A 12,426-nucleotide genomic window follows, 5' to 3' on the forward strand; every position below is an offset into this window, starting at 1 on the left:
CACCCAGTGATAGAAAAGATGAAGGGACGGTGAAAAGTAGCATGAGAGTATTGCTGCACCCGGAGTGCACTATATATAAGGAGAGGCTGGAACAGCTGGGACTATTTCCCCCTGGGATATAGGAGGCTTGAGGGGTGACATCATAGAGGTTTATGAAATCATAAGGGGGCATCAATAGACCTTTTCTTCCAGGATTGGGGGAGGGTCTCAAACTAGAGTCATGGGTTTAAGTCAGTGGTTCTCAACCTTCTATTTCTACTTGCATACCAGCTTATGTAATCCCTTACTAACCACAGCACACCTACGGCATAGGAAGTGAGGCGGGAACAATTGCAACACTCAAAGGGCAGTAAAACCCCTGTTATCCGGAATTCAGGCAACCTCAAGCCACTGGGGGGAAAAACCCAAGGAAAGTAAATAAACAAATAATGGGAATGAATAAATAAATGTTTAAAATTGTAAAATTAAATATTCTCTGAAGTAACTCATGATCTGTTGTTGAAGATGGGAGCAAATATTTAGCCAGCGGAGTGCCTACATCGTACTTAAAATGGTGCTGCCCGAGCTGGTTGGTGCTACTTGCCATTGTTGTGAATCTCTTAAAGTGTCTCCTTACCTCTGCTTAGTGAGAGTCTTTATTAGTATATTAATAAGGATTTATCTGTAAACTCGGGTGAGTGAGGGGTAATTACCTACAATGTTATTGCTCGTCTTTCTGGTGACTCCGTGGAGGGGGAGGAACCTGCAGAAGGACGACAGTTAAATATTTTCGAAGAATGTGACTGAAAAAGTAAAATGCTTTAAGGATTATATATTTATGCAAATGCAGTTTTTGTTCAATGTAACTATGGTCTTTATTTTGTCTTTCAAACTGTTTATTCTTAATGCAGGTGTTTTAGGTGTTTTAAGCGCAAGTCTCAGGCAACCGGAAAACTCACTTATCCAGCATCTACCCACTCCGATAGGTACCAGATACCAGGGGTTTTACGGTACATGGAAAAGAGAGAATGGGCCCAATGCAGGCAATTGAGATGAGATAAGATGGACAACTCAGTGACCATGGATAATTGTGTTGAAAGGGCTGTTTCATTGCTGTAAAACAATACTCTGCATACATTGAGAGTACAGAACATAACACATTGAAAAGATATTTGGATAGGTCCATGGATAGGAAAGATTTCGAATGATAAAGGCCAATAAGACTAGCTCTGGTAGACAATGCACGAGCCATCCTTCTGTGCCTAAAAGCTCTCTAAATTTAAATTAAATGTTTACATTTTAAATTTACTTACAACACAGTTCTGGCCATCGAAACCCACACCAATCAATTACACCCAGCTAACCTCCCAAGCCCATAGATTTGAGGTGAGTGGGAAGAAACTGGAGCATCCGGGGAAAACCGATGCGGGTCACAGGGAGATGGTACAAACTCCTTATAGACAGTGGCAGATTCAAACCTGGGGCGCCGGCGCTGTGACAGCGGGACACTAACCATGCCTCCCTGATTGCTAATGGTCTGCCAGTAAAGATGAAAACCGCCACCTGGGGTTTCTGCTTCACCTGCAGTGGATGAAGTCCGGGACTGGGTTATGTTGACTGAACGTGGCTGCATCCAGATCTCTGCAGATCTCCACATTGTCCCCAGCAACGATCCTCACCGCCGCTTTGTTTTCATCCTCAAACACCTGCCACTGCAGTGACGCACACAGCAACATCATGAAGTCATCTGAAAAACAGCATCCTCAAGTTTTTTTCAACCATTTTGTTTTTGAGGCTCTTATTCCTTCCTGTCAAACACAAAGAGAATCGTTGCAGCTGAACATGTGAATCAGGCGCAGGGGTAGGCCACCTCAAACCCGCTACACCCCGCAGTAAGATCACGGCGGATCAGATTTTAACTCTGGGTTTCACTTTCCAGTCTACCCACAGTAAGTTTTCTCCTTTCTGAATCAAGGACCTCTCACCCACTGTTCAAAAATAATAAAATACTTCTTCTATTGTCCTTTGAGGAAAAGTTTGCAAGACTCTCAAAGAGAATAAAAGTTTGCCTCAATTTCTGCAATCAGTGACCCCTAATTCCAGAATCTCCCATGGGCCAATACATCCTCTTAATATTCTCCCTGGTAAAGATGATGCTTTTGGAGCATTTTAAGATCAGCTGCGATCCTTGTGAAGGAATTTCTAGTTTGACAATCTCCTTTCCTTTCTCTTCTACTTTGTTCCTCTACACAGTGTCCAAACTCATCATTCATCCTCATTGTCACCACTTAGTTCCAAGGCCCACCTTTTTCACCAACTCCTCTTCCCTTCAACTCAATCCAGTGTAAGATCTGCACACAACAACTTATTTCTGGAATATTTTAATTTTCTTTTCCATAAATATACATAGCAAACTGTCCAATATCAAAGTGTGTGTGCATATATGTGTATAAAATATTTTCTTACAAAACAAAACTCAACAACCCCTCCCTTTTCACAATATAAATCCACACACGCTGTCAGGGCTCACATTTATACAGACTATTAAAAAAAATTCTCAATGGGGAAGTGTGATCTATCACCAATGTACATAGTGTATATAGTTACCCCAGCTGAAACAAGCCATGAAAGACCTCAACAATGAAGACGCTGTTTATATCTGATACCGCACGGATGGCAGTCTCTTCAATCTGAGGCGCCTGCAAGCTCACACCAAGACACAAGAGCAACGACGATGCCGCTTTAGTTGCCCATTCAGAGACAGCTCTTCAGCGCTTGACGTCCTGTTTTGCAGAAACTGCCAAAATGTTTGGCCTGGAAGTTAGCCTGAAGAAAACTGAGGTCCTCCATCAGCCAGCTCCCGACCATGACTACCAGCCCCCCCCACATCTCCATCGGGCACACAAAACTCAAAACGGTCAACCAGTTAACCTATCTCGGCTGCACCATTTCATCGGATGGAAGGATTGACAACGAGATAGATAACAGACTCGCCAAGGCAAATAGCCTTTGGAAGACTACACAAAAGAGTCTGGAAAAACAACCAACTGAAAAACCTCACAAAGATTAGCGTATACAGAGCTGTTGTCATACCCACACTTCTGTTTGGCTCCGAATCATGGGTCCTCTACCGGCATCACCTACGGCTCCTAGAACGCTTCCACCAGCGTTGTCTCCGCTCCATCCTCAACATTCATTGGAGCGACTTCATCTCCAACATCAAAGTACTCGAGATGCCAGAGGCCGACAGCATCGAATCCACGCTGCTGAAGATCCAACTGCGTTGGGTAGGTCACGTCTCCAGAATGGAGGACCATCGCCTTCCCAAGATCGTGTTATATGGCGAGATCTCCACTGGCCACCGAGACAGAGGTGCACCAAAGAAGAGGTACAAGGACTGCCTAAAGAAATCTCTTGGTGCCTGCCACATTGACCACCGCCAGTGGGCTGATATCGCCTCAAACCGTGCATCTTGGCGCCTCACAGTTTGGCGGGCAGCAACCTCCTTTGAAGAAGACCGCAGAGCCCACCTCACTGACAAAAGACAAAGGAGGGAAAACCCAACACCCAACCCCAACCAACCAATTTTCCCTTGCAACCGCTGCAACCGTGTCTGCCTGTCCCGCATCGGACTTGTCAGCCACAAACGAGCCTGCAGCTGACATGGACATTACCCCTCCATAAATCTTCGTCCGCGAAGCCAAGCCAAAGAGAGAGAGAGAGAAGATATAGTTACAGTATCTAGACTGTGCTTACAGCGATTGGCTGAGAGCTTAGCCACGCCTACTGTCTGGGCCTTAAAGGGTTGTGTCCCTAGCCAGGTCGGATCATTCCGGACTGGTCGGCCACCTGTGAAGAGCTCCTGTCTTTTGCTAATAAAAGCCTTGGTTTGGAGCTCTATAGGAAGTCCCTTGCATTTATACTACAGCAGCATCTATTATTGGAGTTATAATTGGGCTCCTATATGATCCAAATATGGGTGCCATATCTTGACAAATATGTCATATTTGTTTTTTTAAGTTGTATGTGATTTTTTTTCCATAGTATGCAACTATTCATCTCAGGAGTCCATTGTGCTATTTGTAGAGGGGAGTTATATTTCCAAAACATTGTAATACATTTCTTAGCCACAGCTAAGGTTATTTTAGGAAATGAGATTTGTACTTTAATTTATTGCTTATTTCGTTAAAGTTGCCCAAAAGATAAAGCTCTGGGTCGCCTGTGAAGCCCACCCCTGTTTTCCTTGTTAGTATTTCAGTAATATCCTGCAAGAAAGGTCTCACCCCTTCACACACGACCACGTAGCATGTAAGAGCATTCCTATTTCACCTCGTTCTTAGTCTTGAAAAATCGTCGATTACCTTCTGCTACATCAATGCTCAGAGTCATGGGATACATCATCGAATATTTCAAGTTTTTGGGTTGCAGTTGTCTTTTTACATCATCAAACTCCTTCCTTTGCTTAATCGAAGTAAGATAAAAATCTTGAAAAAATAGCCATTTTTCATGGTCAATCTTATTTTGCTTAGAGTATTCATATGCTGCTCTGAATTGTCTCCTGTTCCTGTAATTCAAAAGTCTTACTAGGACAGGACATGGTCGCTGATCGCTGGCTCTCTTGGGTCTGAGGGTCTGGTGAGCCCTTTCAATATGTAATTTTTCTCGGAATTTGTCTTCTCTCAGCTCTCACAGGGGATCAATGTTTCAAAGAAGATCAACAGATCTCTTCCCTCAATTCCTTCTTTCAGTCCAATAATTCGAACGTTGTTTCATCTGCTAAAATTCTCCATGAGGTCGAGCTTGTCCAGACCTTGTCTGTACAACTCCCATTGCTTCATATCTTTTTCCAAAGCTTTTAGCTTATCTTGTGTTTTTACCAAGTCCTCTTCTGTTTATTTCATTCTTTCCATTAAGTCTTCAACAATTTGTTTAATTTCCCTCATCCTTTCAGTCACGTCTCTCATTATAGTTTCAACTCCTGCAAATCCATTGCTCAAGTTTGACATTTTCTCCAGGATAATGTTTAGTTATTGTCCCGACTCCCCGGCCCTGCCGGGGTCTGCCGGTCCCAAAGCCACTCTTACCCGGCTCCCTTTCAGACTTTTGTTCGATGTTCCTGACCGAGTAGAAGCTTCCTCAATTTTTGTTCTCTGTTGCGTTGGTTTGTCCAGTTTTTGGTTAAAAATTCCTAATTTTAAGATTTTAACCATCTTTTTGATACTCTTCATGGAGATCTTGAATAAACACGTCTGACTAAGTCCTTTGCATGGCCACGCTCACCCTCCCCCCCCCAAAAAAACCCGGACACAACACTTTTGATGAATACTTTGGAGTCCGATGCAATCTTTGAGTCTACAAATGTTTGCTGGCCAAAACACTTGGATGCAAAATTTCAGATGTTGCTTTTCAGTTCTGGAGTGAAATGCAACTGTGGAGTGAAACATGAAAGCCTGCAGATGCTGTGATTGTAGTTAAAACACAGAGAAATGCAACTGTGGAGTGAAACATGAAAGCCTGCCGACACTGTGATTGTAGTTAAAACACAGAGAAATGCTGGAGGATCGCAGCAGGTCTCGCAGCGGCCATAGATGGTTTTGGGCCTGAGCTCTTCCACTGACATTCCACCGACCTTCTGAGGGGCTCAGGTCCAAAACTTCGGTAATATATCTTTACTTTCTATGGACCCCGTGAGACCAGCTGAGTGCCTCCAGCATATCTGTGTGTTGAAATGCAACCGTGACCATTTCAGGGTTAAATTGTGCATTACAGTAATTCAACCAATCTCTTCCACAGCACTGCATCCTCAAATAATATCATGCATTCGATTATTGAGGTACCCGATTACATTCCCATCCAATGTTCCTTTAAAATTCACTCCTGTTATTCTGAGGACAACTGATCCTGATTGCTTCTGGAGGAAGGATACTGGTTTCTCAGGCCTGGGTATCCACAACCAATTTTGAGCCCTCTCACTACCCCTCCTGCTCCCAATCCCACACGGCTCGATCACACTACCCCCCCATCCCAGACTCCAATACAACGACTAACCCCTTCCTTCTCCTGCTCTCCCCCCCATCCCCCCACCACCCCACTCCAGGCTTCAAATCTCCAGCTACCTCATAGACCCACTGGCCGTTTTTCTCCTCCTCTTGTTCCCATCATCCAGGCACCATTCCGGGCCATTCAATTACCTCACAGCCCACAGTGTTAGATATCCAGCCACCTCAATGCAAACCTCCTCCCCCCCACCCCCCAATTGATGTGATCTACCAGGATTGTTGTCTTAAAATGGAACACAAAATCATTGAGGACCCTTTCCACCTTTCAGCTGCTTCCAACGGAATAGAGATACAGGAGTCTCAGAGCCTGCCCCACCAGGCTGAGGAAGAGCTTCTTCCCACGGGCAGTGAGAACGGTGAACGACCAAAGGAACTGCTCACGCTAATCATCCGAGACTCTCACACACACAAAACGATATTTATTTATTTGTAATACTGTATTTGTATATATCTATTGTTTGTCTGCAGGTGTGTTATGCGTGGTTTGCACAGAGGACTGCAGAAGGCTGTTTTATCTTGTGTAATCAGATGACAGTAAACTGGACTTGATAAACACAGAAACTACATTCAATGGAGGGATCTCAACGCTGAAAATCCTGGGGAAAATAAATCTCAGCTCGCCAGGCAAGAAAAACAGTCAATATTTCAGCTCTGTGGCTCTCCTAAGATTTGGCAAACTTTTGTGTTTTTCTTCATATTTCCAGCATCTGAATTTTAAAAAAATTACCTTAATGGAAGATTAAATCGTCATCTCCCGAGAATTTCTGAATGCCAAACAATTTAATCAGAATTTATTGTAGTTGTGGGTTCCATTATTCAAAAAGAGAGCGTTACTTTTAACATTGTTTTTATTACTAATACTTTCAGAATCAGAACCCGAGTTTATTGCCATGAACAAGTCACAAAATTTGCTGCAACATCACGGTGCAAACATTTTATTATGAACCATCTTACAAATAATATTTATAAAAAATTACAGTGTATGAAAAGTACGGCCATGTCTTTGGTTCATTGATTATCCAGGAATATGATGGCATCACATTTAATCAAAATTAAATAAATATAAAACCTTGACAGAAGCAGAATCAGGCCACTCAGCCCATCAAATCATGGTTGATGTATCTTTTCTCTCAAACTCATTCTCTTGCCTTCTCCCCATAACCTTTGGCGCCATTACTAATCGAGACGCTATCAACCCTGCTTTAAATATCCTCAATGGATTGAACTCCACAGCTCTCTGTGGCGATGAATTCCCCAGATTCACCAGCCTTCAGCTGAAGAAACCTTCTCAATGTCCAAGTGCACAGGTACAACCCGACGAAATAGCTGCTCCAAAGGGACATCCATTTATTCTGAGGCCATGCCCTCTGGCCCTAGACTCTCCCATTACTGGAAAGAGTTCTTCACGCCCACTCTATTCAGCCCTTTCAATATTTGGTAGGTTTCAATGAGTTTTCCCCCATCCTTCTAAACTCCAGCAAGTACACCCCCAAAGCATTTCCCTGACTATTTAATTGTTTAAACAGCTGTGAGAAGTTATCCATTTGCAAAACTTAAACCTAGTAATCAGCTAATAAGCATTCAGTTAAAGTCCTAAAATCCAGACTGCTCGGGGATTGGATTGGACCGGACTTTCCAGATTCTTGGGCAATGCACCTACGGCACTTACACAAAGCATGCACGCACCCAATGCACACATGCAATGCACAGAAACGTGCACACAAAAGTCGAAGGTTTTTGATAAGTCTGGATTCTCGAGTTGTCCAGATTTCTTGCATCTGGATTTTTGGATTTTTACTGCACATTGTATTGGTTCAAAGAGTAAATGATGAAGGAACTCAGCAGGCCAGGCAGCAAATCAGGATTAGAAGTGGTCAGTCAAGGTTTCGTGTTGGGATCTTTTATTGGATCTTGACCCTGAGATTCTAGCCCCCCTCACACTTGCAAGTGATCTCAAGAATTAATGGCCAATCAGCCTTTAAAGTGTCTAATGTGAAAGCAAAATCATCTCAGCTGGGGATTGACGGCCTCGACCCCTAGTACAATCCCCGGTGACTGCAGATGGCGGCATTCCAATCAGGCAAGTGTGAAATGGGCAATCGCATTGTGGGATTGAAAGGACTCAAGTTTTTGTGTGAGCGCAGGAACGTAAAGGAAGAAAAGGATAAAATGAAGTTGTAAACTTTGCCATGGGAAAGTCGCAGGGGGAGAGAGAGAAAGAAAGAGATAGGAAATAAAGAGCAATAGCGGACAATAGCATGAGAAAGTTGTTAGCGCTATAGCGCACAATTTATAAAGTCCGTGTGAAAAAGCAATGGCAGACCTGACTTCCCAGAATGCCATGCGGCAGATAAACCCCTCCATGAATGCCCATGCATGCAGATGTGCATACAGCCCTTTCTCTGCCGCATGGCATTCTGGGAGGGCAGGTCCACCATCACTTTTTCCCTCAATATTTATAAATTGTGCTCTATAGTGCTATAAACTTTCCCATATTGTAAATTGTTTTAAAGTGCTACCAACGATCCCACCCATTCAAAAATTGCCTGCTATTGCTATTTATGGCTAACACTTTCCCACGGTCCCTTATAAAGGTTTATATAGGTCGCCACAACAACAACAGGGGCTGAAGAGCTCATGCTGTGCTGTACATAAAGCTTAATTGCGTTATAATTAGGCATGATTAATTTTGTTCAAATATAAGATCATAATAAATAATCAGGATTTAGGGCAGGTCCACCATCGCTCGATGCATCATGACATCACCGGTAGAAGGTAGAACAGTCCTAACCCCGGGGATAGCTCCTTGCAAGTGTGAAAGTGTTCAGTATCCCAGTTAGGAGTGGTCAAATGTGAAAAACCAAACCCCCATTCCTATCCCAGGACACTGAACAGCCAATTTAGTAGGACGCAAGTGTGAAAGGGGCTATTGATTGACCATTTCTACCTTGGATGCTGCCTGGCCCATTTCCAGCATCTGGAGGTTTTCTGTTTCCTGCATGGTCTGAAGAGTTGAATTTGGATTTTATAATCATTGCTGGAAGCAGATGATCCAAAATGTTACCTAGGCAGAGCTTCTAAACCTCAACAATAGATAAATGGAAGTTGTAACACTCTAACAAGACTGAGACATATTTAGAGTTGCTAAAATTCTGACTTTTTTCTAAATTAATTTTATTCTTAATTTGGTTTAGAGCAGTGATTCTCAACCTTTTTCTTTCCACTCACATACCACTTTACACAATCCCTGTGCCATCGGTGCATCGGATTGCTTAAGGGGGGATGTGAGTGGGAAGGGGAGGTTGAGAATCACTGCTCTAGACCCAATGGTTACTGAAATATTTTGCTTGAGAAAAGTTGTCATTGGCCCATTTCCTTTGGAGTTCTGAAACTGTGCACATGACGAGTCAATGAGGGATGATTAAAACAGCAGTTTTCAAACTTTTTCGTTCCACTCACACATCCTTAAGCAATCCCTTACTAATCACAGAGCACCTATGGCATAGGGAATACTTCAGGTGGTATGTGAGTGGAAAGAAAAAGGTTGAGAAGTTATCCATTTCAGAGATACAGCACAGTGACAAGCCCGTGGGTCCATGTGACCCAAATACATCCAATTAACCTACTAACCCCATATCTCTTTGGAATGTGGGAGGAACCCCACACAGACACGTGGAGAATATATAAACTTTTTGCAGGCACCGCCGGTTTTGAATCCGGATTGCTGCCGCTGTAAGAGTGTGGTGCTTGTGCGATCCACTATGCTATCCATGCTGTTCTCTCTCTGACATGAAAACAGCCTGTGTACTCACAGATAAGAAACATTGGATTCGGACTTATGATGAAGTCTGGGAAGTATAACCATTTAATAAAATTCGAGTTGATGTTGGCTCGAGCAAATCTCCACGGATACTCTGAAACACAAAAGCAACACCGTGAAATGCGTCATGTGGCATTTAGGGATTGAAATAAATCTAATCATATTTCATTCTGGAACACATTGTCGACAGTGAGATCAGAAACAAGAAAGTAGACTGACTAAAGAGACATCACGGCTACTTCTGTTCCCTATGTTTGGTACTTGCCTCAGTATTTGTTGGAATGCACCTTTTCTGGGTTTAAAATCCATCTGAGCCAAAGCACTTGTGTAATTGACTCGGAAGGAAAAATGTGAGCATTATTGATTTACGTTGTGAAGTGGGATCATGATAATTTAACTGAAGTTAAAAAAAAACACAGGCCTCTAAAATATCTAAGGCTTACCAGTAATTAATTAAGGAAAGAAAGACTTATTTTTATATTGTGCCTTTCTTGGTATCAGGATACTTCAATCCATTCAACATCCAATGACGTAGTTTGGAAATACAGTCATTACAATAGCAGGGCTCCTGAACTATCCAATGTTTGCCAAGCAAGCCAGCACACGTGGCAAATTGATCAGGTGCGAGTTATGCACTTCAAAAACTAGTTGGGAGATGGACAGGATTTCAGGGTTAAACACAATCTACTGAAATACCTTAGCAGATCGAGCCACTAGATGAGACAAAAATAATTTAACATTTTTATTTTCAATTTTAGACACATTGCACGATTACAGGCCCTTCTCCCCATAAGCCTATGCCGTCTAAAAACCCCAATTAACCTACAGGCCCCCAAGGAAACAGGAGAACCTAGAGGAAACCCATGCAGACAAATTAAGAAATTACAAACTCCTTGCAGACAGGGCCGGATTCGAACTCAGGTCACTGGTTCCATTACATCGTTGCTCAAGCTGTTGCACTAACAGTGCCACCCAATGTTTTGAGCCTGAACCCTTTGTCAAGACTCCATGTCCCCCAGGATTTCACGATTAACTCCTCCTCAAATCTTTGCCATAGAATCCCTCTCAATATGATTTTTCAGACACTGGTTACATTTAAGGAGGGTACCTTTGCAGGCGGCAGGAGGTATGCCAATACAGAGCAGGTACTGAAAGGTCAGAATGCAGGCCAGGAAACAGCAGTACTTCGGCCAGATCTCTGCGATGGCTTTTCTGCGGCGTCGGAAGAGTAAGGCAAACAGCCAGAAGGCATGAAGCATGGCGTACAGATCCATCCGTTGACCGATAACGTTGACCGTCATTAGGAAACATATCTGCAAGTAATGTGAATAAAACAGGAGGAGCATCAGTTGAGAGTATGGAAGTTTATTGTCATATACACAGGTGCAATGTACAGACGCACTAACATTCCTACTTGCTGCAGTCACAAAGGTGCCTTAGATACTCCATCTATATGTGCAGTAAAAACCCTCAGTACCTGGCATCTAGGGGGATTGGTAAATGCTGGATAAGTGAATTTACCGGTTGCTTGAGATTTTGCACTGTGGGATTGGGAAAATGACCACTAGGGGGCACCAATTTAAAACATTTTTTAACCTATTTTTTTGTTGGTTGCTTGAATTCTGGATAGCGGGGATTTTACTCGAATAGAACTCAAACTCCCACAATATGCCAATACAGAAAATGACGCAATAGATATAAAACGATATTCACAGTTGCTGTTAATGTGCAAAAATAATGATGCTTCAATAGTGCAGACACATCTTTTTGTGGACCCGGGGTCGTTGATGATTAGGATAGGGTGGGGAGGTTCACGAGCCTGTTCGCTCTTGGGGAAAAAAAGACTTTCTTGAACCTGGAAGTGCCTGAAGGTAGCAGTGAGAGAGGTTGTGACCAGACAGATGGGGGTCCTTTATGATGTTAGCTGCCTTCTTGCCAATGAATGGGAGGTGAGCCCCCGTGAAGATCACTTTAGCACTAAAGCAGCAAATTTTGAAAGAGTTGGATCTGGAAGGAGCAATTGCATCCAGGGTGGTTGTAGTCGGAGGAGGAGAGCGAGGCAGGTCATATTGAGGTTTAAGGTTTAAGGTGGAATTTTAGCGAGAGAAAAGGACTGGAATTGGAAGCAGAATTCAAAATGAGGTTATTGTCCATAGGTGATGAGATCAATGGATTGAATGACATTTAATATCAGAGGTTGGAAGACAAAGTCTTGCCAACAAGAATTTGCAAAATATTTTGGCTCATCCTAAATGGATGCCACATTAGAGGCAAGGGAAGGGTGAGAGAGGGAAATTTAAATTTAGACGTACAACACGGTAACAGGCCCTATCGGCCCTCGAGCCCGTGCCGCCCAATGACACCCAAATGACCTACATCCCCCGCGTTTTTTTTGTAAGGGTGGGTGGAAACCAGAGCATCTGAAGAAACCCATGCGGACGTGGGGAGAACATACAAACTCCTTACAGACAGCATCGGATTAGAAACCCAGTCGCTGACGCTGTGGCAGCATTGCGCTGACGGTGCCGGAAAGATGAGGTCAAAGTGAAGGCAATCTGACTGCTTTGG

At 43.3% G+C, this 12,426-nt stretch overlaps 1 protein-coding gene across 1 annotated transcript in view; it reads right to left on the minus strand.

Moving 5' to 3' along the window:
- Nucleotides 1-12,426, minus strand: part of LOC138753129 (piezo-type mechanosensitive ion channel component 2-like) — a 224,482-nt gene that overhangs the window by 141,963 nt on the left and 70,093 nt on the right. Inside the window, exons 25-27 of the mRNA XM_069915705.1 lie at nt 10,967-11,171; nt 9,851-9,952; nt 1,561-1,726 (exon numbers count right to left, since the gene is read on the minus strand). Of these exons, the coding sequence (XP_069771806.1) occupies nt 1,561-1,726; nt 9,851-9,952; nt 10,967-11,171 (473 nt within the window). The remainder of the gene's footprint in view (nt 1-1,560; nt 1,727-9,850; nt 9,953-10,966; nt 11,172-12,426) is intronic.

This window comes from Narcine bancroftii, chromosome 2, assembly GCF_036971445.1.
Source record: "Narcine bancroftii isolate sNarBan1 chromosome 2, sNarBan1.hap1, whole genome shotgun sequence".
NCBI classification, from domain to species: Eukaryota; Metazoa; Chordata; class Chondrichthyes; order Torpediniformes; family Narcinidae; genus Narcine; species Narcine bancroftii.